Source organism: Ovis aries, chromosome 1, assembly GCF_016772045.2.
Source record: "Ovis aries strain OAR_USU_Benz2616 breed Rambouillet chromosome 1, ARS-UI_Ramb_v3.0, whole genome shotgun sequence".
In the NCBI taxonomy this organism is placed as follows: domain Eukaryota; kingdom Metazoa; phylum Chordata; class Mammalia; order Artiodactyla; family Bovidae; genus Ovis; species Ovis aries.
In genome coordinates this window covers 260,595,624-260,621,019 of record NC_056054.1, presented here as the reverse complement: position 1 = coordinate 260,621,019, position 25,396 = coordinate 260,595,624, and the positions used below count along the sequence as shown (strand labels likewise).

At 44.5% G+C, this 25,396-nt stretch overlaps 1 protein-coding gene across 7 annotated transcripts in view; it reads right to left on the bottom strand.

The window, feature by feature from the left end:
• Positions 1 to 6,511: 6,511 nt before the first annotated feature.
• IGSF5 (immunoglobulin superfamily member 5) overlaps positions 6,512 to 25,396 on the bottom strand; it is a 52,574-nt gene continuing 33,689 nt past the window's right edge. For 6 of the 7 annotated variants that reach the window (XM_060395995.1, XM_060396007.1, XM_060396005.1 and 3 more), the window contains 4 exons: positions 22,122 to 22,146; positions 20,590 to 20,690; positions 19,378 to 19,451; positions 6,512 to 9,479 (listed from right to left, as the gene is read on the bottom strand). In XM_060395995.1, coding sequence (XP_060251978.1) covers positions 9,384 to 9,479; positions 19,378 to 19,451; positions 20,590 to 20,690; positions 22,122 to 22,146 — 296 coding nt within the window. In that variant the 3' untranslated portion in view covers positions 6,512 to 9,383. Of the gene's footprint in view, positions 9,480 to 17,713; positions 19,452 to 20,589; positions 20,691 to 22,121; positions 22,147 to 25,396 lie in introns of those variants that run through there. The other variant, XM_060395999.1, reaches the window with a different exon arrangement.

The window sequence follows — 25,396 nt, the reverse complement described above, 5'->3', positions numbered from 1 at the left end:
AGTCTCCAGGAATGTCAATCACTAAGAAGTTCAAGCATTGCACCTACACAAGAAGAAGGGCCACACCGTTGACCAAAGAGGCCACAAAACTGAAAGGAGCCAGGCAATGTGCCCAGGGTCACAGGGCAAGCTGGCTGCCAGCCCAGTTGCTTCTTTGCAGGCTGTTTCCCCTGCAACCAGGCTTTTGGAGGCCTCTAGTCTCCAAAAAAAGGAAAATTTAACTCAGTAATGACTCCTCCAAAAATAAAAAAATCACAGCAATTACCTTAACTGTGCATCTTTGAGCCACAGTTTGGTGCCTGGGTCCCCTTGACTAGAGATACTGTGGAACCAGATGAGCCAAGGAAGGGAGAGTGGCCACTAACATGCATTAGTCAAAATGGGCCTTGAAAGCCTGGAGGTTCTGAAAATAAGGTGAGCCACAGCAGAAGAGCAAAACCGATTTCCATGTGCCCAGGCTGCTTCTGAAATGAATCATTTGTTTTGCAGCAGTGTATCCACCATGAGGAACACACCTGCCCTGATAGGAACAATGCCAGGGCCACAGGGAGCTGATGGGTAAGGAGCCAGCCCACCTTCCCGGAATTTAATGGGAAAGTAGCCAGTCAGTAATTAATTACACGATTACGTCATTAGTGCAATGAAGGAGACAGCGAAAGTGACATATTAATTGTGTCGAGGCATTAACCCAGCAGGGAAGGAATCAGAGTTCCATCAAGGAAGCAGGAAGCTCCGGTACAGAATGTTGTTCAGTTGCTCGGTTGGGTCCAACTCTGCAACCCCTTGGACTGCAGCATGCCAAGCATCCCTGTCCTTCACTATCTTTCGAAATTTGCTCAGATTCACGTCCCTTTAGTCAGTGATGCTAACTATCTCATCCTGTCACCCCCTTCTCCTCCTACCCTCAATGTTTCCCAGCATCAGGGTCTTTTCCAATGAGTCAGCTGTTCGCATCAGGTGGCCAAAGGATTTGGAGCCTTCAGCTTCAGCATCAGTCCTTCCAGTGAATATTCAGGGTTTATTTCCTATAGGATGGACTGGTTTGATCTTGCAGTCCAAGAGATTCTCAAAAGTCAGAATAAAGGATTAATCATCAGAATTCCACCTCCCACATCACAGAATATGCTGGGGAAGGAAAGGCCCAGAAGGGGAGGGTTGGAGGGTCAGAAAAGAGGCCCTAGACAGGGCCTGTGAGGGGAAGCTGAGAAGCCCAGGTGAGCATGGCCCCTGCAGTCAGACCACAGCAGAAGAGTGAGGTGTGAAGCAATAGTCAGCAGCCACATGAACTAGAACCTGGGAAGAAACACAGCTCTTCTCTCAGCTCGAACACCCCAACGACACAGGTGCCCTACAGAAACCAGCAACCTTCCCTGCAGAGCTTTACACACCTGCCAGGACCCAGAGAAGAGGCAGAAAGGTCATGGGCAAGCCAGAAGGGCTGCAGGCCAGGCAGCAGGCCAGCCTGGGCCGGAGTGAAGTCCAGGGGCACCTGAGCCCCACCCCACCCTTCCTCATGCATCGTCACTGGGCCTTCATGTCCACCTCCCAAATTTCAGGCATCTTTCTGTGTGGCCAGCTCCCACCCAGAACCACAGCAGCCAGAGTAGCCAACTAACAGTGCAGAAGCCTCCAGAGGCTTTACCAAAGAGAAGCTGAAGGACCAGCTGGAGTTGCATAAAGTGAAGGAAGAGGGGAGCGGATGATCCAAGTAGGCACAAAGGCCCTGGGATGGGTGGACCCATAGATCCCTGTGGTACTTTCCACACTGCAGTGACCAGAGTGTGGAGAGTGGTGCCTGGCCAGGGAGGGTTGGGGGAATACTCAGCTGGGCCTCGCAGGCCATGGCAAGGTTTGAGATTTCATCCTAAGAGCAGTGGAGAGGCAGGGGAGAGTCGCCCAGCACACACAGCAGGCAGAGAACCTACCCTGGAGTCTGAAAGGCCTGGGGTCAGGAGGCACATGGGTCTCTCTGGGACTGTATCTTGTGACTTCACTTGGCTCATTGGGACCACACTAGACTAAGTGAGGACTCACTGACGTAAGCCAGGAAAGTGTCCTTGTGCGGGGGCAGGTCAGCACACTACTGATTCAAAGGACCACAGAGTGACTGCATCGGTCTTTGTGGGCTGAATGGTCTCGGCCACAGCTCTTATCAACTCTGTCATCAGGCCTGAATGTAGCCACAGAAAACACGTCCACATTGACTGGCTTCTGATAAAACCTCGCTTGTAGACACTGACATTTGAATTTCACATAATTTTCACCTTATAAAACATTATTCTTCTTTCGATTTTTTTCAACCATTTAAAAATGTAAAAACCATTCTTAGTTCATGGGCCATATAGAACTAAGTAGCAGCTGAACTTGACTCAGGAGCTGTAGTTCACTAGCCACCATGGGGGACACAACACCAGTGTCTCTCCCCTTAATCTTGCTCCTTATGCAGACATGTACAGACATACCATATACACTCACACATACAGACACAAACACATACACAGGCACACACACATTGTAAAAACACGGCACAAACAGCACTCACACACACAGACACAGCAAACACTCAGGTACACAAATGCAGAACACACACATCATTCTCACACATGCACAAGCACAGAACACAAACAGATACATTCACATATACAAAAAACAGCACACATACAGACACACCATACAAATAAACACACAAACAGCACACACACACACACACACACACACACACACATCATACGGTTACATGCACAAACACAAAACACACACACACACAGCACAACTGTGAAGAGGCTGCTCTAAGCCTCCAGGCTGACTGCACTGCCTTTTAGTTCAGTCCAATTTGTCCGTTCTGAGTGAAACAAACAAAACTAGATCAACTGTAATTTTTTAAATTAGTTTTTGATTTAGACAATCATGCGCTATTCTTTGAACTACCTTAGACTTTATTAGCCATGAAATTGGAGCATTACCAAGAGTTGCTAAATTAAGTTACTCTATGAAACATCCTACATTCTTAAGGTTTCTGTAGAGAAATATAATCAATACATCCCGTGCTACATTTCCCCCATAGACGTTACTAGAATCTTATAAATTGTCTGCTTTGTCAACCCAGTACGATTATGAGGCCAGGCACGAACCACTCCGTCTGAAGCCATAGGGTAAGCGATGATTCTCACAAATCTTCCCACCAGCCTGCAGGGTCAGAATCTCATTATAGTCTTAGAAATAACATGTCTCACTCAACAATAGAAGACGATTGTGGGGTTGTTTCAGCTCTGGACCCAGGCTGCTGTCTCAAATTCTGCCTTTCCCAAGTTGAGAACCCAGGGCACCTGCTTCATAAATGTTAGAGAGTGAGCCTCACCCGAGGCCATGGCCTGTGGCACGATTTACAAGCTGTGCAGGGTGAGAATTAAATATTTATCAACTGCAGGGGAATGAGGCTCCTTCCAAACACTGCAGGGATGAGGAAAGGCTGCACGCACTTGGAGCAGGGCGACCTCGGTCCTAAGAAGTGGACCATGTCAGGTGAGGACAGGTCAGGGGAGTGGGGAAGTGGGCATCTCCAGGATGGACTTCAGGAGGTCACCATTCAATCCCTTTGTTCTACTGAAGCATCAACAAAGATAAAACCTACTAAAGTTCAATGCAGCCAAATTCCTTTCCTCCAACGTGTGTCCTCTTGGGGTAAATGGATTCACCCCAAGAAGAAGTGGAACCCTGCCAGGCACAACATCTTTCCCTGTGACATCACAAGCACATTCTTGATGCTTCAATTTCTGTTTCCTAAATGTTATCAGGTGTCTTCTCCCTGCCTCTCCCATCCATCAGCCATACTCACCCCTCTCCATCCTGCGTGGATGCCAGCAGCAAGCTCCCTGAAGTCCTGGCTCTGGTAGGGTTTGGTGAGCAGCAGAGGGAGGAGACCGTGTCTTTGTTACCTGACTCCCTCCCAGTCACTTGTCCATAGCTTGGCTGTGTCCCCCTACCTGTGGCCCAGCAACCGTCAGGGGCCTTCTCTGTGCAGGCCTGGCCACCTCTCATGCCCCGTCAGTCCTGTGGATGGGTATGGTGACAGCTCCTCTGACCTACATGTCCTACAAGGGCCTGCTGGACCACCATCTATCCCATTCTACTTGCCCAAACCCCTTCACCTGGAATAGCCCATCTCTTCCTCCGTCTGAGACCCACATTCTCATCTGGGTCTCACCTGGGTCAGTCTACCCACAAATAGGACTGCCCTACCTCTTTGCATAGGACACATGTTCTTCCCTAAGGGAATGTTGTTGTTGTTGCTGTTGTTGTTTAGTCACTAAGTCATATCCGATTCTTTGTGACCCCACGAACTGCAGCACGCCAGGCTCCCCTGTCCTTCACTGTCTCCCTGAACTTGCTCAAACTCATGTCCATTGAAGCCGTGTCTTCTGTATTGGCAGGGGAGTTCTTCACTGACTGAGGCACCAGGGAAGCCCCTCCAAGGGCACGATACGCACTTATATGGTAGGCTCAGATGCTGACGCAGCACCTCTTGTATCCTCGACAGCATCCATTCACCTTCAGGTCATCATCAGCCAAAAACCGGCATCCCAGCTCTCAGATCCCTAACGGTGTTCCTAGATCAGGGCCACAAAGAGCACAGGAAGTGCTTCTATTGGACCTCTTCAATTATCTTCGATGTATTGACATTATGACTTGAGTTGTTGTTGTTGTTCAGTCACTAAGTCCTGTCTGGCTCTTTGCAACCCAATGGGTTGCAGCACACCAGGCTTCCCTGTCCTTCACTCTCTTCCTGAGTTTGCTCAAAACTCATGTCCATTGAATCAGTGATGCCACCCAACCATCTCATCCTGTCATCCCCTTCTCCTCCTGCCCTCAATCTTTCCCAGCATCAGAGTCTTTTCTGATAAGTCCACTCTTCGCATCAGCTGACCAAAATATTGGAGCTTCAACTTCAGCATCAGTCCTTCCAGTGAATATTCAGGGCTGATTTCCTGAATGACTTGAGTCCTACTTTACCAGCTGAGCCACCAGGGAGCCCTGAGTAAACAAAGGAAGATCCTTAACTCCCTGGGGCAGGCTTGGAATCTGACAGTGTAACCAACGTCAAAGAACCCTGAAAGGATGGGCAGGCGTGGTCTCCCTGGGTATCATTTTATGACTCAAGGCTCTGAGGGACACTTCTTTAAATGCATCTGTAGCTTCATTGGTCTTTCACTGGCAGAGAGGCATATGTATCTTTCAGAGAAACATCCTTGGACACGATGCTTTAACTTCTCTCACCCCTTCCCCCAAGCCTGCTTCAGCTCTGTGCACTGCAGGAGTGAGAGAGAGACTTAATCACACCAGCACAATCCCATTATCAGTTGAGAGCTGCCCTGGGATTTGCAGGATTCCTAAATAGAAACTGGCAAGTACACAGACATAACACTGAGAGCAAACACAGATCGCGTGTTTGTGTAAAACAGCCCATCCTTGACACACCAAGGTCATTTCCAAGTAGAGGGCTCTAGGTCAGCACTATCCAGAAAGTTTTCTGAAGCAATAAAATCTGTAATCTACACATCCGACACAGCAGTCACTAGCCACACCTGGTATTGAGCACTTGACATGCGCCCACTGGGATTGAGGAAATCAATCATATTTCATTTAATTTCAAATAATTTAAATGCAAATAGCCGCATGTGCCTCTGGTATTGCATAGGTCAACTCTAGATAGTTCGGTTTATAAAATGTTCATACCTCTTGTAAAATAAAAACTAGCCAGGGGACCTTCCTGGTAGTTCATGGCTGAGACTCCATATTGCCAATGCAGGGGACTTGGGTTTCCTTCCCATTCAGGGAACCAGATCCCCCATGCTGCAACTGAGACTGAACACAGCCAAATAAATAATTTTTAAAAATAAATAAATAAACTAGCCGAGGATCCCTTTGAGAAAACTTACTCATGGAATAAGCTACTGTTAGAACTTGTTTACTCATAATATAGGAAAACTTCCCAGAATCTAATGAATGAAAAAATATTATAGACTGATTCACCAAGCATGTAGCAAGTTGGAGAGATTTCTATGGAGATCATTTGGCATCGTTCTCCAGAGTTTAAAACTTAAAGTTCAATTATATTCTACATGCACCACCCCCCAACTCCTAAAATAACCACAAGAATATAATTCTTATAGCAGGCAGATGGCAAATATACATTATACCTCAATATACTATCTTTCTCAATATTGATCTATTTGATGTCAGTGTTTACTTAATGCCTACAGAATGCTAGATTCTGTAAAGGTTACAAAAGGCATAAAAGACATAATATTTGCCTTGTCCCAGGATCCAAATTCTGTAGCAATTTAAGGAAAGCAAACCATGAAGTGAAAAATACGGAATTCACTCATCAAACAGCTCTGCTTGAAGGGTCTCCTGAACGCTCTGGTCTTTCTTCTTTCCCATTCAGGGATGGCGGCGGGAAACAGAATCATGTTTACAGGAAGTAAAGAAGTCTTGATAATAAACAAGAGTCTCATTTTTAAGCAGTTGTATTGGCAATTAATGTTTCTCATTTAAAAACATTTAATGTTTCTCATTAAAAGGACTCTCAGGAAAGTGATATAGCAATATTCATGGCTTTCTGAAATTTTGCACTATTAATTTCACCCTTCAAGAACATAGGTGACCAATTCCCTCATATTACAGACACAGTCTTATAAGAGGTATTTTTTTCAGGATCCTCTAAGTAGTGGTGATAGTCAAACTATTTGACAGCCTGAAAGACTGAAGGCAGGATGAGAAGGGGATGACAAGATGAGATGGTTGGATGGTATCACCGACTCAACGGACATGAGTTTGAGCAAGTTCCAGGAGTTGGTGATGGACAGGGAAGCAAGGCAGTGCTACAGTCGATGGGGTCGCAGTCACACATGACTGAGCAACCGAACTGAACTGAACCGAACTGAAAGCAGGAAAGCCACCCAATCAGAATGGACAGGGTAGATGAGCCAACCAACCAGAATGGTTAGTCTAGGTACACCAACAAATCAGAATGCATAGTGCACGGGAACCACCCAGTCAGAAAGGAGATTGTATGTACATCAACCAATCAGAATGGATAATATATATGCGAACCAGCCAATCAGAACAGGTACAGAGCAGAACGCAGTCCCATGTTGTGCCAGCAAATCTCCCTTGAGTTAGTCATCGATTCATAGAAGAGGGTCCAGGGTAGGGGCTGAATGTAATTTAAGATTTTTAAAAAGTATTTTATATCATGATAGTATACAGATACACATCATTTTATTATGCTTTGCTTTATCGTGCTTCATAGATATTGCATTTACAAACTGAAGGTTTGTGACACCCAGCAGAAGTCTATCAGTGCCATTTTTCCAGCAGCCTTTGCTCACTTCCTGTCTCTGTGTCACAGTCTGGTAATTCTCACAGTATTTCAAACTTTCATTATTATTATACTTGCTGCGGTTGTGGATGTAAAATGTTGCCTGCCATATCAGCAAACAAAGGATGCTGTGGCCATCAAGCCATCAGCCACTGCAGTCTGCCCTGAAGGTGAGCCCTGAGAGGACTCAGGACAGGAAAGGACAAGATCCTGGCTCCAGACAGCTGAGATGCACAGAAAAGGAATGATTTCAACACTGAACTGCTTAACTTGAGATGTCTGGTTTTCTTTAATTAACAGTCAATCTTTTGATGACTATCTGGTCACTGTTGCAAAAACTCCTACATATCCTGTCTCCTCCCTTACCTCTTGGGAGTAGTCCCCTGGAGCTCACTAGGAGGCTGCCTTCCAGGCTTGATGTCTTTAGAAAATTTGCCAAATAAAAAAATTCTCAGTTTTTAGGTTGCGCTGTTTTTTTCAATCGATAACCTGTGATCAGTGATTTATGATGTGACGCTTGCAGAAAGTTTGCAACTCACTTACCACTCAGATGATGGCAAGCATTTTTTAGCCAGAAAATATTTTTTAATTAAGATGTGTGCATTGTTCTTTTAGATATAACACAATGGCGCATTAATAGACTACAATATATGTAAATATAGCTTTCACATGCTCTGGGAATCCAAAAAAAAAAAAAAATTGTGTGACTTGCTCTACTGCTGTGGTCTGGAACCAAAACGACAACATTTCTGAGGTCTGCCTGTACAGACATCTTTGTGAATGGATTAGCACACAGGAGTGTATCGTAAGAAACATCACCATCACAATGAATTTGTGTCTTTTACCAGGTAACTCTAAGGAATTTACTAAAATCCTAACACTTCTGAAAAGTCAAATTCTATCTTGACAATAGCATGGTTGGGCCTGGAGGGCTCAGAAAGAAAGAAAGAAAGTGAAGTCGCTCAGTGTGTCCAACTCTTTGCAACCCCATGGGGGGCTCAGGGCAGTTACTAATTGCTAGCCATCACGGTAATCTGCACCAACCAGTGCAGAGCTCAGTCAAATCATAGTCCAACCTCTGTGTTAAATATGAAGAGATGGGTTGTCAGCAAAATACACTGAGAATCTCTACATGAAAAATGAAAAAAGAATTTTTAATAGAGGTCTCTTGTTTCTTGGAAAATGCTTGATTCTTAAACTCTATGATTATTTAAACCATTTAAATAGTAAAGAGTTAAGAAGAACAATAAAAGATTTTTTGGTGTCTTCTCTTTTATTTTTGAAAGAACGTATTGCCCATATCGAGTTTTTTCATGGCTGAAGATACATGCCCCAAACAGCAAAATCCACATCTAACTCATCTGAGGACATGAGAACAAGATTGATAAGGGAGCAGACAAAAATGAATGTCTTCATGTCAATACCCAATAATAAGATAATTCTCAAGGTGCACTTCTGCTTTAGAATGTAATATTATTTATAACATACAACTTATGATTTTTCTGGGCAATTTCAGTCATCTGATGGATCCTAATGCTTAATCCTCTTTTTTTTCCACAGATAATATGCAGTAATACCCACATAGTAAACATACATAAATATTATCTTCAAGAGACTAGATAATAAAGACCTCTTAAACATCACAATGGGATGTAGACATATCTGCCATTTGCTGGGTTAGCAAGTAGGAGTGTTGAGTGATGAGAAGCATTATCATAATGAATGTGCAGCTTTTACTTAGTAACTATGGAATTCGCTGAAATCTTGAAATATTTTAAAAGTCAAATTCCACTTTAGAAGCTGTGAAAATGGATTCCTTCTCTCAAAATAAAATATCCATTCTGATGATGACAGCATTGCTTCTTCCAGGTCATGCTGCAGAGTGGGAGCCCAGCGTTAGAATGACAGCAGTGATGACATCACAGTAAGCAATGATGACGTCATGAGCAATGAGATGTAGGTCCTCAGTCAAGAACCATGTGAAGCCAAAGGGATGTCTGTACTATACCAAAGTCACATTCCTGACCTTCTTAGGACTGGCCACGTTAAAGGAAACCTGTGGGTGATTTGCTGGGCCCAGCTGGCGGTGATCAGACTCCTGAAGACAAAGAAAAAAAGGATGAATTGAGTTGCTTGAGATCACCATAAAAGGCACATTTGAGAAGAAAGCTCCACTCATCAGCAAAGATAAAATGAGGGTGCAGAGAGGAATACAAATGTTGGCATGTGTCCTGCCTTTATGATTTGCAGCACAACACTCCAGACATTTCCCAAATTCAGGGCCTAAAGAGAGATCCAATTCAAAGAATCTAGAATGTGTATGTAGGCAAATTACAGCAAAAACTCACAATTTTGTTTTTTAATATTCCTAATTCTCACCATTATGTGAAAATATAGAATATTTTCAACCTTCTTTAAATAACACACTCCTTCCTAAAGGAAAGGAGCAAAAGTGATGAACTGACTCCATGTAGATCACCCATCTATCTCCTCAGACAGTTTTCCTGGCTCTTACATTCCCCTTCTGAAATGCACTCCCAAGCAGACCACTCACTACTCCAAGGGGCCAATGCCTGTGGAAGAGTAATTCCCTGTTAAAATACATGCAGTCTATCTGGAGAAAAACATGATCTGAAAGGACACATGCACCCCAGTGTTTATTGCAGCACTGTTTACAATAGTCAGGACATGGAAACAAACTAAATGTCCATCAGCAGAAGAATGGATAAAGAAGAAGGTACATAATACAATGGAATATTCCTCAGCCATTGAAAAGAATGAAATAATGCCATTTGCAGCAACATGGATGGACCTAGAGACTGTCATACTGAGTTAAGTAAGTCAGACAGAGAAGGAGAAATATCATATGACATTCCTTATATGTGGAATCTAAAAGAAATGATACAAATGAACTTACAAAACAGAAGCAGACTCACAAACTTAGAGAACAAACTTATGGTTGAAGAGGAAAAAATAGGGGGAAGGGATAGCTAGGGCATCTGGGATGGGCATGTACACACTGCTATATTTAAAATGAATAACCAAAAAGGACCTACTGTATAGCATAGGGAACTCTGCTCAATGTTATGTGGCAGGCTGGATGGGAGGCTGGGTTGGGGGAGAGTGGATACATGTACATGTATGGCTGAGTCCCTTCCCTGTTCGCCTAAAACTATCACTGCATTGTTAATTGTCTACGCAGGTGGCGCTAGTGGTAAAGAACCCGCTTGCTGATGCAGGAGACGTGAGAGATGCAGGTTCAATCCCTGGACCCAGAGGATCCCACGGAGAAGGAAGGGCATGGTAACCCACTCCAGTATTCTTGCCCGGAGAATCCCATGAACAGAGGAGCCTAGTAGGCTACAGTCCATAGGGTTGCAAAGAGTCGGACACGACTGAAGTGACCTAGCACACATGCATACCCCAATGCAAAATAAAAAGGTTTTAAAAAATAAAACAAAAAATAAATTACATGCAGTGTATTTTCCTGCCCATCCTGAAGATGCTGGCTCAGACTGCAAGGCCCTGGAGCTGCATTTAACATCTTAAATAATGTAACTGGCCACCATGAATAATTAACATCACAATGGAACTGCAGCGAATCTTGGGGAGGGCACCACTCTGACTCTCGGTCTTAATTCATTGACCCCCGGTCACACAAGGAGAACCTTGTGGCTGACGGGGCTACATCATGCCACAAGGATCGTGCTTCTGTTGTGATGATGCCTGGGGTTTTGCTGTTGTTTGCCTTTTCCCCATGACATGGTTGCACCAACCAATGTTGTTTTCTAAATTTATCAAGAGTTTATTTCTGTTGGTCTCACTACGGGAGAGACAAGCAGGGAAGACATAACCCAGGTTTCAAATTATTCATAAGCTCATCCCCCAAAACTAACAGACTTGGAAGGAAAGACACAGAATTGCCTGAAATAACCAGAAAAAAATGGACTGCCAGTGAGTCAAGGAGAGGAAAAGGAGGATTGTTTTAAATATTCATCATGATGCGAAATATTTGCCAGCCCCATGGTTTTGTATCAAAATAAAAGAAGCTTTCCTTTCTCATTGACTGTAATTTTCAGGAAGAAATTTCTGACTTTATCAGTTTTGTGCTAATGAATTAATGGACAGTGACACCTACATTAACCGTACCTCACCAACAGAAATTCTTGTCTGGAAAATAACATCAGTGTTATATGTCTTAACTGGAGATGCAACCAGAATAGAAATAATCAGGAAGAAAAGTGTCATGTTTTGATAAATGCAAATTTTGAAAATCAGTCCCGTTTTTACCTTCTGAGTCTTCCTAAAATTCAGTGCATGACCTGAGATTTCTACAGCCTAAAATCCTCTTTTATTCATTCATATTGAAAGCGTTGTGCCTTCGGACCCACATAAAACTCGGGAGATTTAAAATGTGTTCCCCAACTATGATGCTCATGGTTGTGGAGTACTTCAATGTCAGGCCACTTCCATGTGACCCTCCTCACCGCCCCCAACAAGCATCTTGAATCCTCTGGGCTCTGCAGCAAGCTCCCTGCAGTGGGGTCGTGAACACGGGTTTCAAATGCACAGATGTAAGTGAAGCTCCGAAACTCAGGGATGATGTCCCCTTAGGAACGATCCAATGCATGTCTGTTATGTTTTCACGCTGAGCCACAAATGAATTTTCCTCAAAGCAGATTGCCCAGGAGCACAGTAAAAATGTCCATTCTTCAGCCATATCTCCCAGAGATTCTGGCCCAGAAAGTCTGGAAGAGACTCAGGAGAGAACATTTTAACAAGTGCGTCTCTGTCCTGAGGACCGCTGCTCAGTCTGCTGGTACCCAGACTAACATGTTTCTAGGTGCCGGCTTCATCTCCACACTAAGCGAGCATTCTTCAGGACCCAGAATACAGGGGAAACACCCCTCATTTCTTCCAGTTGTGACAGTAATAAGGACTTTCTCTCTCAGCTCCTGGTAAAGAGTCCCACGTTTGGGGGCACTCAGCAGGGCAGTGGGCTGAGAGGTGGGGATGAGCATGGGAGGTGCTCCAGGAGGCTAGAGGGGGGCACTTCCCTTGATTTAAAAGCCTGCGACTCCCAGTGGACCTGACCTACACCAGCCATGGCCTCTGGTAGCTCCAGACCACAGTGGATGGCCTTACATGGAAGCAACCTCCAGCCCAAAGCCTGTCCCCAGTGACACTGCCCCAGAGCTGAGCCCTCACCCCTTCTGAAGTCCTCAAGGACCATCAGCACTGAAAGGACCAAAGACACCCAGGGATCTGAAAAAAGGGGTTCCCCATGACAACTATGGTGACCTTCCCATGGCAGTGCGGGCCTCCGATGTTCTGGACCTTAACAGGGAGGGTGTTGAAGGAGCGAGAGTTATAGGGGGCTGGTGCCATGGCAGATAGGGTTTTACCCCAGCCTGGCAGGCTATAGTCCATGGGGTCGCAAAGAGTGGGACATGACTGAGCAACTGACACTCACTCACTCAAAGTATAAAGAGGGTTTCCCTGGTGGCTCAGACCGTAAAGAATCTGCCTGCAATGTAGGAGACCAGGGTTCAATCCCTGGCTTGGTAAGACCCCATGGAGAAGGAAATGGTGACCTACTCCAATATTCTTGCCTGGAGAATTCCATGGACAGAGGAACCTGGAATCAGTTCACAGGGTCGCAAAGAGTTGGACACGACTGAGTGACTAACACACACACACAAAGTATTAAGGAGCCAGGCTCCCGTTCCAGTAACTGCTGAGCGTAAGTTGTAATTAAAATCATGCCTGGTGATACACAATGAGGACGCAGCATGTGGATGCTCTCAGCAGCCTGGGGATGTAGATACAGATGGTAGAACTCAGGGTGGGACTGAAGGGAGGATGAGAGTAACTCCCCAAACTGCCTGCTCCTCGGCACCTGTGCTCAACTCTGAGCAGGTATGGTCACAGACCCCAGGGCCTCCTCTCCTTGTAGAGGGGTCCACATGACACCAGCAAGGGTGCTGCTGCTTCTGTTTAGTCGCTCAGTCATGTCAGCTCTTTTGCAACCCCATGAACTGCAGCCCGCCAGGCTTCTCTGTCCATGCGATTCTCCAGGCAAGAATACTGGAGATGGTTGCCATTTCCTTCTCTAGGAGATCTGCCCGATCCAGGGATGGAACTTGCATCTCCCGCACTAGCAGGCAGATTCTTTACTGCTGAGCCACCTGGGAATCGCATGGTGTGCAGGCAGCATCAGTCCTGGACAGTGGTCCAGTAAATCCCAGCCCAGTGCGGTTAATATGAATGTCTTGGGACTCTGAGCAAATCATAAGTATTGCCCAGGGTGAAATGACAAAGTAGCCACGTCAAACTTTGGCAACATCCCACTCTCCCCACCTACAAGGCCATTTCCGTCTTGGGCAATAACCCTTCAATCCCTCCACATGTCAGAAACCCCTCCACTGGCTCTAAAATGCAGAGATGCCCAGGCTGCCCCACCACCAGCTGGGCTGAGCCAGGAGATCCACGGTGGGGGGGACCAGGAACCTGGGTACCCCAAAGGCCACACCGATGACTCCCCTATGCACTGCACCCGGAGCCCTTCAGGCTCCCCATTCCCTGGATCATTTGAACGATCATTTGAACAAGAGTCTTGAAGAAACCCTGAGGGACCAAAATTACAAAGGAGCAAGATGGCCATTTGACCTGGAATCATGCAGCTGTCTTCAAGGACCCGAAACAAAACATTGCATACTCATCTACTCTGGTCAAATAGTATTTTTGTCCTGATTGCATTGTGGTGAGCAGTCTATAAGCACTCAAGCTCCTGGTGTCACTTTGCTCGTGACAGCATAATGCTGGGTGTTGAGGACATTCTCCAGTAGAGGGAATTAGTGTTTAATGAGCATCCAGAATGCCGTGCCAGACTGCACGGAGTCCACGGCCTCCCACTACCTAAGACCTCCTGAAGATGTGGAGGGTAAGTAAGACATCAGCTGAGATGAGAAGGCGGAGTGGGGAGAACACACACAGGTGGACTCATGAGATGCTGGACTAGTCAAAGGCAAGATGGCCCAGCTCTGAGACCCGCTGACCCAGGGCAGGAGCCTTAGCTGCTCTTGCATACACACCCTGTCTCCATCCACAGGACGGGCATCTGACCCAACCAGCTCTGTGGTGAGGAGCCCGGGCCACACTTTTGCTGCAGGCTGACTCACAACCCGAGATCTCTCCGTTTAACTCACAGGCTGCCCAGGACCTGAGCCTAGCTCAGATTTTCTGTAAAATTGTGTCATCCGTAGTCAACCACTCTGAAGTCTAACCAGCCAGCTCTTGGGCAGAAATCTCACTGGGTACCTGCTCTGGGCCCCTGAGGTGGGTGGTGACACCCCCACAGCTGCACAGACAGTAGAGTGAGCAAACTGAGTCCCAGGGAGGCCCGCGGAGAGGAGGGCAGGACAGAAGGACAAGGGACGGGGGTCTGACCCTCAGCTGCCTGTCCTGGGTCTTCCAGGGAGCAGGGGTCACTGCACAGGGACAAAAGCCACAAGGAAAGAAATCACAGTGTACTGTCCTTGCTCTGTGGCCTAAGAAGTTCTGAGGAGGGTCCCCACCACCGACAGAGTGGGACACGCGGCCGCACAGACCAGCTGCAGGCCTGGCTGTGGCAAGTTCTAAGGGAACCCCTCACTAAGGGTGGCCTGGACCTGCTCCTACAAGCTGTGGCTTGACCACCTGGAGGGTCTCCAGGGGCCAGATGACCACTTGCAGGACTGTGTCCTCTTTGGAACAAGGACATGGAAGGGAACTACTGAAAGCCCAGCCCTTTCCTCTATGGACCATCTTCTTCCCGCCCTCCTCCTTTTTTTCTTAAATTGGAGTATAAGAATGTTGTGTTAGTTTCAGGTGTCCAGCAAAGTGATTCATCTAAACGTATATTTTTTCAGATTCTTTTCATAGATTATTTTACCCTTATAGGTTATTACAAAATATTGAATATAGTTCCTTGTGTTCTACAGAAGGTCCTTGTTGGTTATCTATCTAGACTGATGTGTACCCGTTAATCCCAAACTCCTAACTTATCCCTCCTCTCACTTTCCCCTTTTGTAACCATAATTGCGTTTTCTATGTCTGCAACTCTGTTTTGTAAATGAGTCGATCTGTATCACCTTGTAGATTCCACATAGTTGCCATATCATATGATATTTGTCTGTTCCCTCGCTCCTATAGGGCTTCTGTGGTGGCCCAGTTGTAAAGAACTGCCTGCAAAGCAGGAGACCAGAGTTTGATCCCTGGGTCAGGGAATTCCCCTGGAGAAGGGAACAGCTACCACTCCAATATTATTGCCTGGAAACTGCCATGGACAGAGGAGCCTGATGGGCTACAGTCCATGGGGTCGCAAAGAGTCTGAGACGACCGAGTGACTAACACAATTCTTCCCTCCTTTAAGGGCCTCATAGGAAGCATAATCCACGGTACACCTCACATCCAGGTTTCCCAAATGGGCAATGAGGACACAGTGCCTGGACCCACACCTGCAAGGCACCTTTTGCTTAAGGATCAAAGATGGACCTTTTCAGAAATGTGCTTGTCCTAAGTTCCCTCACTTAGAAAAATCCAGCTATTTAAAAACCCTTTGTCAGTTTCTAGCTCAGGCAAAAATAGTTCATCTTCCTTGCATCCTCTTTGATTCTTAAGAAACCTGGTGCTCTGGCTGAGGTGCCCTGCTTGCCTAGAAACCTTACAAACACTTCAAGAAGCACAGGGCGTGTTACCAGCCCCCAGGGCCCAGCACCTCAATGGCCACTGTTCTTTTTCTACCAATAGATTATCTAACTTATTACATGTTTAAGAAGAAGAAACATCCTAAATTTCTCTCCCTATATGTTTTTTTCATCAATAGATTTTTCATCGAAGTACCATTAACTTACAATGTTACACGTGCACAGCAAGGTGATTCAATTATACATATACACATATATTATTTTTCAGGTTATTTTCCATTGTAGGTTATTATAAGATATTGACTATGGTTCCCTGTGCTATACAGTAAATCTTTGTTGCTTGTTGTGCATCTCTTTTTTTTAATTGGAATCTAGCATTTCATTCATACTAAGTCAAACAAGTGGAGTCAAACGTCATAAGTTTTTTAGTTAGGCAAAAATTCATGTTTTCTAAGATATATGTTATACATACTATTTATATATGTATGAAAAAGCTTTTCTACTGTGCTTGAGAAAGAACATCAAAAAAAAAAAAAAGAAGAAGAGATGAAGAAATTGGAAAACAAACTAAATTAAATGTCTCCCTGTATATTTTCAAAGCAACACTTTGAACTGAGTGTCCGCTCAGAGCTCCGAACGCCATCCTCCTGTATACAAGCACAACTGTAGTCCCTCTTTTTCCTCATTTATATCAGGGACATGGGACATGACCCCCTTCTGTATCTCCTCCCCCTTGCCCCGTCCTCCATCCCAGACCTGAGCCCTGTGACTTCTCTGGTGGAAAGACACAAGCCATGTAACCGCAGAAAGGCCACTGAAGTAATGACTGGCTTAAATGTGTCCTTGGGGTGACCATGCTTGACACCGAGGGAGAGCCCCTTCATCAGCACGCAGTGCCCATTCAGGTCCGGTCCATGGGGTCTTGACAGGAAACGCCCATCACAGCCTGGCAATTGCTCCCTTTCACCCACCACCTCGTAAGTCAAGAGACACTGGCCCTTCAAAGGGGGAACTATTACATCGCTACAGCCAAAAGATACATGTGCCCACAGGAGCAGCTTGATGGGAAGAGTTTAACCTCTCTATTCTCTGTCACCCAGCCTGAGGCAGTAGCGCGAACTCATACCATGAGCTCACAATTTGTCACGCAGGTCCATCTGCTTCTGTGCCTTGAACCCCTCATACATCTTCCCGCCTGGCTACCTTGGTTGCTGCTAACAGCATCATTTAGCTCCTCTCGATAGGTGGCTGAGCATCCATCAAGGTCCCCTTCCCTGCACAGGCCTGGGAGGCACATGTCCCTGGCAAGATGTACGTATGGAGCTGGGTCTCAACTGCAGGGAGGCATATTACAGCCGGCAGCCAGCTGGAAGCTGAAGTGAACATCAATGCCAGGAGAGAAGGATGGGTCTTCGAAGGCACGCACTCAGCAGTAGCGCCTCAGGCAGGTACCAACTCTGAGGCCAAACAGAGATAAGGCTATGTGATCCACAAGCTGTCAGAGCCCCAAGCTGCGTGTCTGGCTTTCCCAAAATCTAGCAGAGGAGAACACCCACTGGGGACACTCGGGCAGAATCGCATCTAAGTGCTTCTCCTTTGAAGATGCACAAATTAGAATATGGTCCTGGTTATACACACATTTGTATTTTGTTTGTTGTTTGAAGTAATTTTTATTAGGCTATAGTTGCTTTACAATGCTGTGTTAATTGCTGTTGTACAGCGAAGTGAAGCAGCCATCCATATACCCATGCATCTGTACTCAGTTGCTCGGTCATGTCTGACCCTTGGCATCCCCATGGACTGTAATTTCCCAAGCTCGAATACTGCAGTGGGTAGCCATTCCCTTCTCCTGGGGATCTTTTCAACTCAGGGATAGAACCCATATATCCTGTGTCTCCTGCACTGGCAGGCAGATTCTTTACCACTGAGCCAGCTGAGAAGCCCCCGTATACATGCATCCCCTCTTTTGGGATTTCCTTCCCATTTAGGGCACCACAGAGCACCGAGTAGAGCCCCCTCAGCTGCACAGTAGGTTGTCATTAGTTGTCTGTTCTACACATCGTATCAATAGAATATATATATTAATCCAGATTCAGAGAACAACCTATGGACACCAAGGAGGGAAGAGGGGGTGGGATGAATTGGGAGATTGGGATTGACATATACACATTTGTTTAATATGATTTTTGGATATAAAGAACCATATATTCTGTATATGAACTCTAATTCATTCGAACGATAACCAATGTTGACTCGGTGTCAGAAAATGATGAACTGTGTCTCCACGTCTCCTCATGGGTGGTTTCCTTTATGTTAATGTCCCTTGGAGAGTAGTGCCCATCAAAAGTTGCCTAGCAACCAGAAATACCTGCAATCAATTGTGCTCTGCCCTCACTGTTTACAATAGCTGAGACACAGCTGCAACCTAGATGTCCATTGGCAGACGAATGGATACGGAAGTTGTGGTACATATACACAATGGAGTATTACTCAGCTATAAAAAGGAACACGTTTGAGTCAGTTCTAATGAGGTGGATGAAATTGGAGCACATTATACAGGATGAAGTAAGTCAGAAAGAGAAACACGCATACTATATATCAATGCATATATATGGAGTTTAGAAAGATGGAAACAATGATCCTATATGCAAGGTAGCAAAGGAGAACAGACTTTTGGACTCTGTGGGGGAAGGTGAGGGTGGGATGATTTGAGAGAACAGTATTAAAACATGTATATTACTATATGTGAAACAGATGACCAGTGCAAGTTCAATGCATGAAGCAGGGCACCCAAAGTCAGTGCTCTGGGACAACCCAGGGGAATGGGGTGGGGAGGAAGGTGGGAGGGAGCTCAGGATCGGGGGGACACGTGTTCTGGTGGCTGATTCAGTTGATGTATGCCAAAGCCATCACAATATTATAAAGTAATTACCCTTCAGTTAAAATAAATATTTTTTTAAAAAACATATGAGAAAAAACTAAAAGTTTTTTAAAAATCATGCTCTTCCTGGTGCCCCAGGCTCACACATCTGTCTGCACATCCCACATCTCTGTGTGGACGTCTAACAGACTCCTCAATATTACCAGTCAACAATTACACTTCTGGTCTTTTCCCAAAAAACCTGCTCCACAGCGAGAGATGCTATGTGTTCTGGCCCCGTTCCCCAACACTGTCCCATTGACTCAGAGGTGGGAAAATGCCACGTTTGTCCATCATGAACATAACATAATCGCCTGCCATGAGGCAAGGGTGTTTAACGGCAAAAAAAAAAAAAAAAAAGTCCAAAAGGGGGAGAAGGTCTGAATCACCTGATGAGGTTGCCTACTGCTGCGTTGCTCTGGAACACCAGCTTCAGAGGACTTGGCATGGAGGGAAGCTGGCTCTGCAACAGAAAGAAGATGTTTTTAGAGTCAGAAGTGACCCAAACCCCACTGCCTATTCTAACAACTCTGACGGCATAAAGAAATACTTTTATGTAGTACCCCTGGCATCAATCATTCCTAACCACAAACGGCTTTTTTAAAGTTTACTTGATGGGACATACTTTTAGAGATTTATCTTTCAAATGAAATAAAAATATAGCAAAAGGACTCAAAATCGATTCCTTTCTTGAGAGGTTAGTCTCATTCAGAAACAAGACGAATCCATACGTTTAACAGCTGATGGAGGGAAATAGACACAGTGGGAAAAGAGGGCCAGAGAGATTCAGTTTGGGCCACAGTTTTGGTCAAGCGTCTTGATTTATCACTCTAAATACTAATGAATAAATATTCTATCACAGGAAACTTTGCACGAGACTATGATGGGATTATTCAAGGAAATTGTCCATGCTTGGTGATATTCCTTTGAATCTGAAGCATACAGTTTGGAATGTACATAGGAGGGAGGCACAAAAGAATGGAAAGGAAAGGGCTACCAAGAATAGAGTCCCAGTCTCAGTGGAGAAAACAGTTTTGAGCATCTCTGCAAGAATCGATGAACCAAAAATCTTCCTGTGGAATATGTTTTGCTGGCAAATTGTTAGGGCCAGCCCCCAACTTCTAAGGGGTAATTTGTACAGTCTCTCTCTCAACTGCTTTGAAAAGGATCTTGGTTCAGATCCTGCCTCTGTCCTTCACTAGTGACAGTGGCTTTAAAGACAACCCATTATGACTATCGAATTGAAAAGGCAAGATTTCTTGCTGAGTTTCAGATTTAACTGAAGTTTTGGGGAAGTTACCCCAATGTATTAAAATGCCTCCTCACACACTTTAAGGTAGAATAATTTAAAAAAAAAACCATTGAAAAATTATTTTTAAAAACAAATTTTTACCTCAATTTCTTTTAGCTTTAGATAAACAGGTGGATTTTTACTGTTATTGTCTCCTAGAATATTTCTAGTTCTGGAATGACTTCTAAAAATTACACCCCAAATAATGACCGCCAACAGCTAAGCAGATGTCTTCAGAACTGGTGTTCGGTGGGCCTCCTCCGACACTCTCCCTTCCAGATCTCACTGCTGTCCAAACCCAGCCACTCACGTGTGGTCTTTGGCTCATCTGAACGGTAGCCATAGTTTTCATTTGCACTTTTCAACTTTGTCCCAACAGTGTCTTTGCTTGTCTTCACAGTCGCAGATTTCCTAGAATTAGACCATTTGAAAAAGCCAGTGTTCATCAGCAATGGATGTTCGGGTCTCACTGTCCGCCCAGTGCATTCACACACAAAGAACTTAACACAAGGCTGAAGTTCAGGCCCTGGCTCCTGGAGGGTGGCCAGCATCAGGATGGACTTTCATACCCATCAGGATGGCTACATAGACTCCTGTATGCTCACACAGTCCCGTTATGGGAAGAAATAGAACTTTATTATGACAGGTCCATGGACTCCAACCCCCAGGTGGCTGATACTCAACTCTCAGAAACCAATGACTAAATAAAGCAGGGCTGGCTAGCTATGACCCAAGACCAAATCTGGGCCCCCATCTGCTTCTATAAATAGAGTTTTATTGGAACTCGTCTGCTTCCATATTGCCTGTGGCTGCTTTCCTATTAGAGCAACAGAGTTGAGTAGCTGTGACAGAAAGCATGTGGCCCACAAAACCAAAGAGATTTACTATCTGGCCCTTCAGAGAAAAAGTCTGCCTCTGAAATAAAGCAAAAATTGGTACCGCTTCCCAGGGGAAGGAAGTTTGGCAGTAGATATCCAAAGATTTTAAAATATTTATGCTTTACCACTATGAATTGACTATCAAGCAAGGGAAACAAGCAAGGGTATGTGCAAATATTTACCTGAAAGGATGTTCATTCATGAGCTAATGATGATTACATACAACTTCCTTCACCACATGTACCCAGAAGAGATTTTAAATTGTAGCATTCCATGTATTAAAATTGTCTAATAAGATACTGAAAACTAGATATGGTTTTAACACTCCCAACAAAACCATCACTGCCTAGAAATCCCTCCCTTGACTGCATTTATAATTATGTAAATATTGCAGACATTTAAACTGATTATTATAAGTCCTTGACGTAGTTACCTTAAAAATGCTTGCAGCTATATTTGGACAGCTGTGAGAAGGGCAGGAATGTTTCCATCCCTCCCTCTGGGGTGGTGAGCGCTGAACACTCCTAACCTGTCTGCCTAGTCAGTTTCATTGCCTTAAGCAACCCAGCTGGTCTCGCTGTCTCCACTGCCCTGGAAGTTCCAGTAAGACCTCTGCCTGATTCTTAAAATGGTCCTTAGATCCCTAGCCATGACTTAAAGCAGGAGGGTACCAGTCACGGTACAGAGTGTCCTCTTGTGGGAAGAGTGGCAATTACCAGACACCAAGTAAAAATCTACTCCACTTTCCTAAGTGAGCAAGTCAAACATAGGCAGTAGGAACCCACCTATTTTATTCTACAGTTAATATCGCCCTATGAATTGGTGATTGGCATACATGTTTTTCAGAGTTACCCACTTTAGTGCCTTATTTTGAGTAATATAGTCCTAGAATCCCGCAGCTGTGTGTGTTGGTTGATTTTCATTTGTTTTTATTTTCAGAAAATTGACGTGATCTCAGACTTACCTTATTTCACTTTGATAACTAGATTCTGCAAAAAAAAAAAAAAAGAAAGAAAAGGAACAAAATTACATTAGCAAAATCAGGGTAGTTATTCTTAAAATAAAATCACATCAATTTTTATAGGCCCCTGATTTTAAACACTCACATTACTGAGTGTTTGTGATCCAACAGGTATTTAGCTCCCTAACAGTGAACTACCAAATGACTTCAAACATAAGGAAAGTAGAATTCACTGTTCACTATCATAAATAGAAGTATTTATGATACCTGGGTACCTGAAATAGAGTAGGGGCCCAGTATGTACTTAGTACTGAATCTGATTCCTGAGGTTACAGAGACTGCATTAGTTCACCAGGAGGACTCTGTGCTCCCCGTCCCTGCTGTCAATCATTCAGTGCTTACCTGTCCAGACATCGTGCCAGTGCTATGCAAGGTGTTATTTCATTTAGTCGTTACAACAATCCAAGAGGTAAGTGTTAGCATTATCATATTTTTAACAAACTAGATACTATTGCGCAAGGGTAACTGTTTTTAACAGATAAGGAATTATATTGCTTAAGCATTATAGTTCTTCATTCTAAAAGACATTTTCAGTCAATATGTACCAATAGTATCCATTCATATACTTCTGCCTACCCCTCAAAAGCTCTTGTTAAATTGCTAGTGTTTTTAGTCAATGGATTCTTGGGGTGGAAGGAATCTGGCATTTCAAGATGGGGAGTAACACAGCCCCCCACAGTAGCCCCAGCCCATCTGGCTCTAAAACCAGTGTGCTTTGCATCTTCATCTTCCTGTCTAGTGCCCTATCCATCTTGCTTTATCGAGATCCAAAAAATATTCATTTTCCTTATTTTTGGATAATGTTCTCACTTATTTTCAGTTCTAACAATGTTATTGATTGACACCTCAAATTGAACCTCAGAAGCAATCTTATTTGAGTTGAAAGGGAGAGATTGGTCTCCCTGTGGTGACAGAGGATGCTGTTGTGTTCCAGCCAGGTTCAGTCTGAAGGAGAGGGACCCCTAGTCCCACTGCTCCAGAAGGATGGATTCCCAAAGCCTCCAGGCCATGCTGAGTGGGGTCCCCAGCCATCCTCAGTCAGTCCCCAGAAACCAGGAACAGCACTGAGAATTCTTCAGGCACCAAAAAAGCAGAGCACTGGAAATTTTTTTGTTTGTTCTTATTTACTTATTTTTTTGGCCACACCACGTGGCATGCAAGATCCTAGTTCCCCAACCAGGGATTGAACCTGTGCCACCTGCATTGGGAGCATGGAGTCTTAACCACTGGACCACCAGGGAAGTTTCTTGAAAATACTTTTTTTTTTTTTTTACTTTATTTTACTTTTACAATACTGTATTGGTTTTGCCATACATTGACATGAATCCACCACGGGTGTACATGAGTTCCCAATCATGAACCCCCTCCCACCTCCCTCCCCATAACATCCCTCTGGGTCATCCCCATGCACCAGCCCCAAGCATCCTGTATCCTGCATCAGACATAGACTGGCGATTCGTTTCTTACATGATAGTATACATGTTTCAATGCCATTCTCCCAAATCATCCCACCCTATCCCTCTCCCTCAGAGTCCAAAAGTCCGCTCTACACATCTGTGTCTCTTTTGCTGTCTCGCATACAAGGTCATCATTGCCATCTTTCTAAATTCCATATACATGTGTTAGTATACTGTATTGGTGTTTTTCTTTCTGGCTTACTTCACTCTGTATAATTGGCTCCAGTTTCATCCATCTCATTAGAACTGATTCAAATGTAAATCCTTGAATTTTAACAGTTTAAAGCATGGAAATAATTACCATGTGGAAGCACTTGGCTGGATCCCCTACATTTATGTCAAGGTGAAGTGTAGTGTCCACTGTGAATCAGCTTTTCATAGATAGATAAAAGATAAACTCTAGGACAGATCATGTAAACTTTTATTATGTTAATTTATTTAATTCTCCTAACCAGTCTCTGGGTTTCCATGGTGGTTCAGTGGTAAAGAATCCACCTGTAAAGCAAGAGACATGACTTCGATCCCTGGGTTGGGAAGATCCTCTGGAGGAGGAAATGGCAACTTACTCCAATATTTTTGTCTGGGAAATCCCACGGACAGGGGAGCCTGGTGGGCTACAGTCCACGAGGTCACAAAGAGTCAGACGTGACTTAGCAACAACAACAGCAACAACCAATCTCTAGGATAGGACTTATCTTCATTTGTAAATGAGGAAACTAAGAATCAGAGGATCTCTAGGTGCATAATCCATGTGGACCAGACCTTCTTATTAGGCTGGTGTGGAGCAGACAAAAGCCTAGGAGATGCAGAAGTCCAAATAACCAGAATGTTCTTCAACCATACCACAATAGCTAATGTCAAAAATAATAATCTGAAGGCAACAAGCAAAAAAACAATAATCTGAAGGCAACAAGCAATCCTAGTCTGTTTTGAATTAAAATTTAAGTTATCCATAGTTTTCATTAAAATTCATTAATAATGCATCTGTGACATACAGGATAAATCCCAAGGAAAAACAAATTTCCATCAAATATGGGTCAACAAGGGTTCGCTACTTTTCATTTCTGTTTCCTAGAGAATGAAAGTATGTTGTTGTTTAGTTGCTAAGTCCAACCCCATAGACTGTAGCCTGCCAAGCTCCTCTGTCCATGGAATTCTCCAGGCCAGAGTACTGGAGTGGGTTGCCATTTCTTTCTCCAGGGGATCTTCTGAACCCAGGGATCGAACCCGTGTCTCCTGCATTGGCAGGTGACTGGGCCACCACAGAAGCCTGAATAGAGGTATAGCACAGCGGTAATTCTCCAAGGACAAACTAAACCCATACAGGAGCTAAGTCTAGGCAAGTAGCCCAGTTAAGGTAGGACAATGCACGTCACATGAAATATCTCGCTAAGAGAGCTAGTCCAAGTGAAAGAGATAGATAACATGGTGCCTGGCAGACATGCAGAAAGTGCTCATCAAGTCACATAGTGCTAGTAAAATTAAAAGCACAGTTAAACTGACACGTAGCCAAACAGCAAAACTCTGCCTACATTTGAATCAGTTCTAATGAGGTGGATGAAACTGGAGCCTATTATACAGAGTGAAGTAAGCCAGAAAGAAAAACACCAATACAGTATAGTAACACATATATATGGAATTTAGAAAGACAGTAATGATAACCTTGTATGTGAGAGAACAAAAGAGACACAGATGTATAGAACAGTCTTTTGGACTCTGTGGGAGAGGGAGAGGGTGGGATGATTTGGGAGAATGGCATTG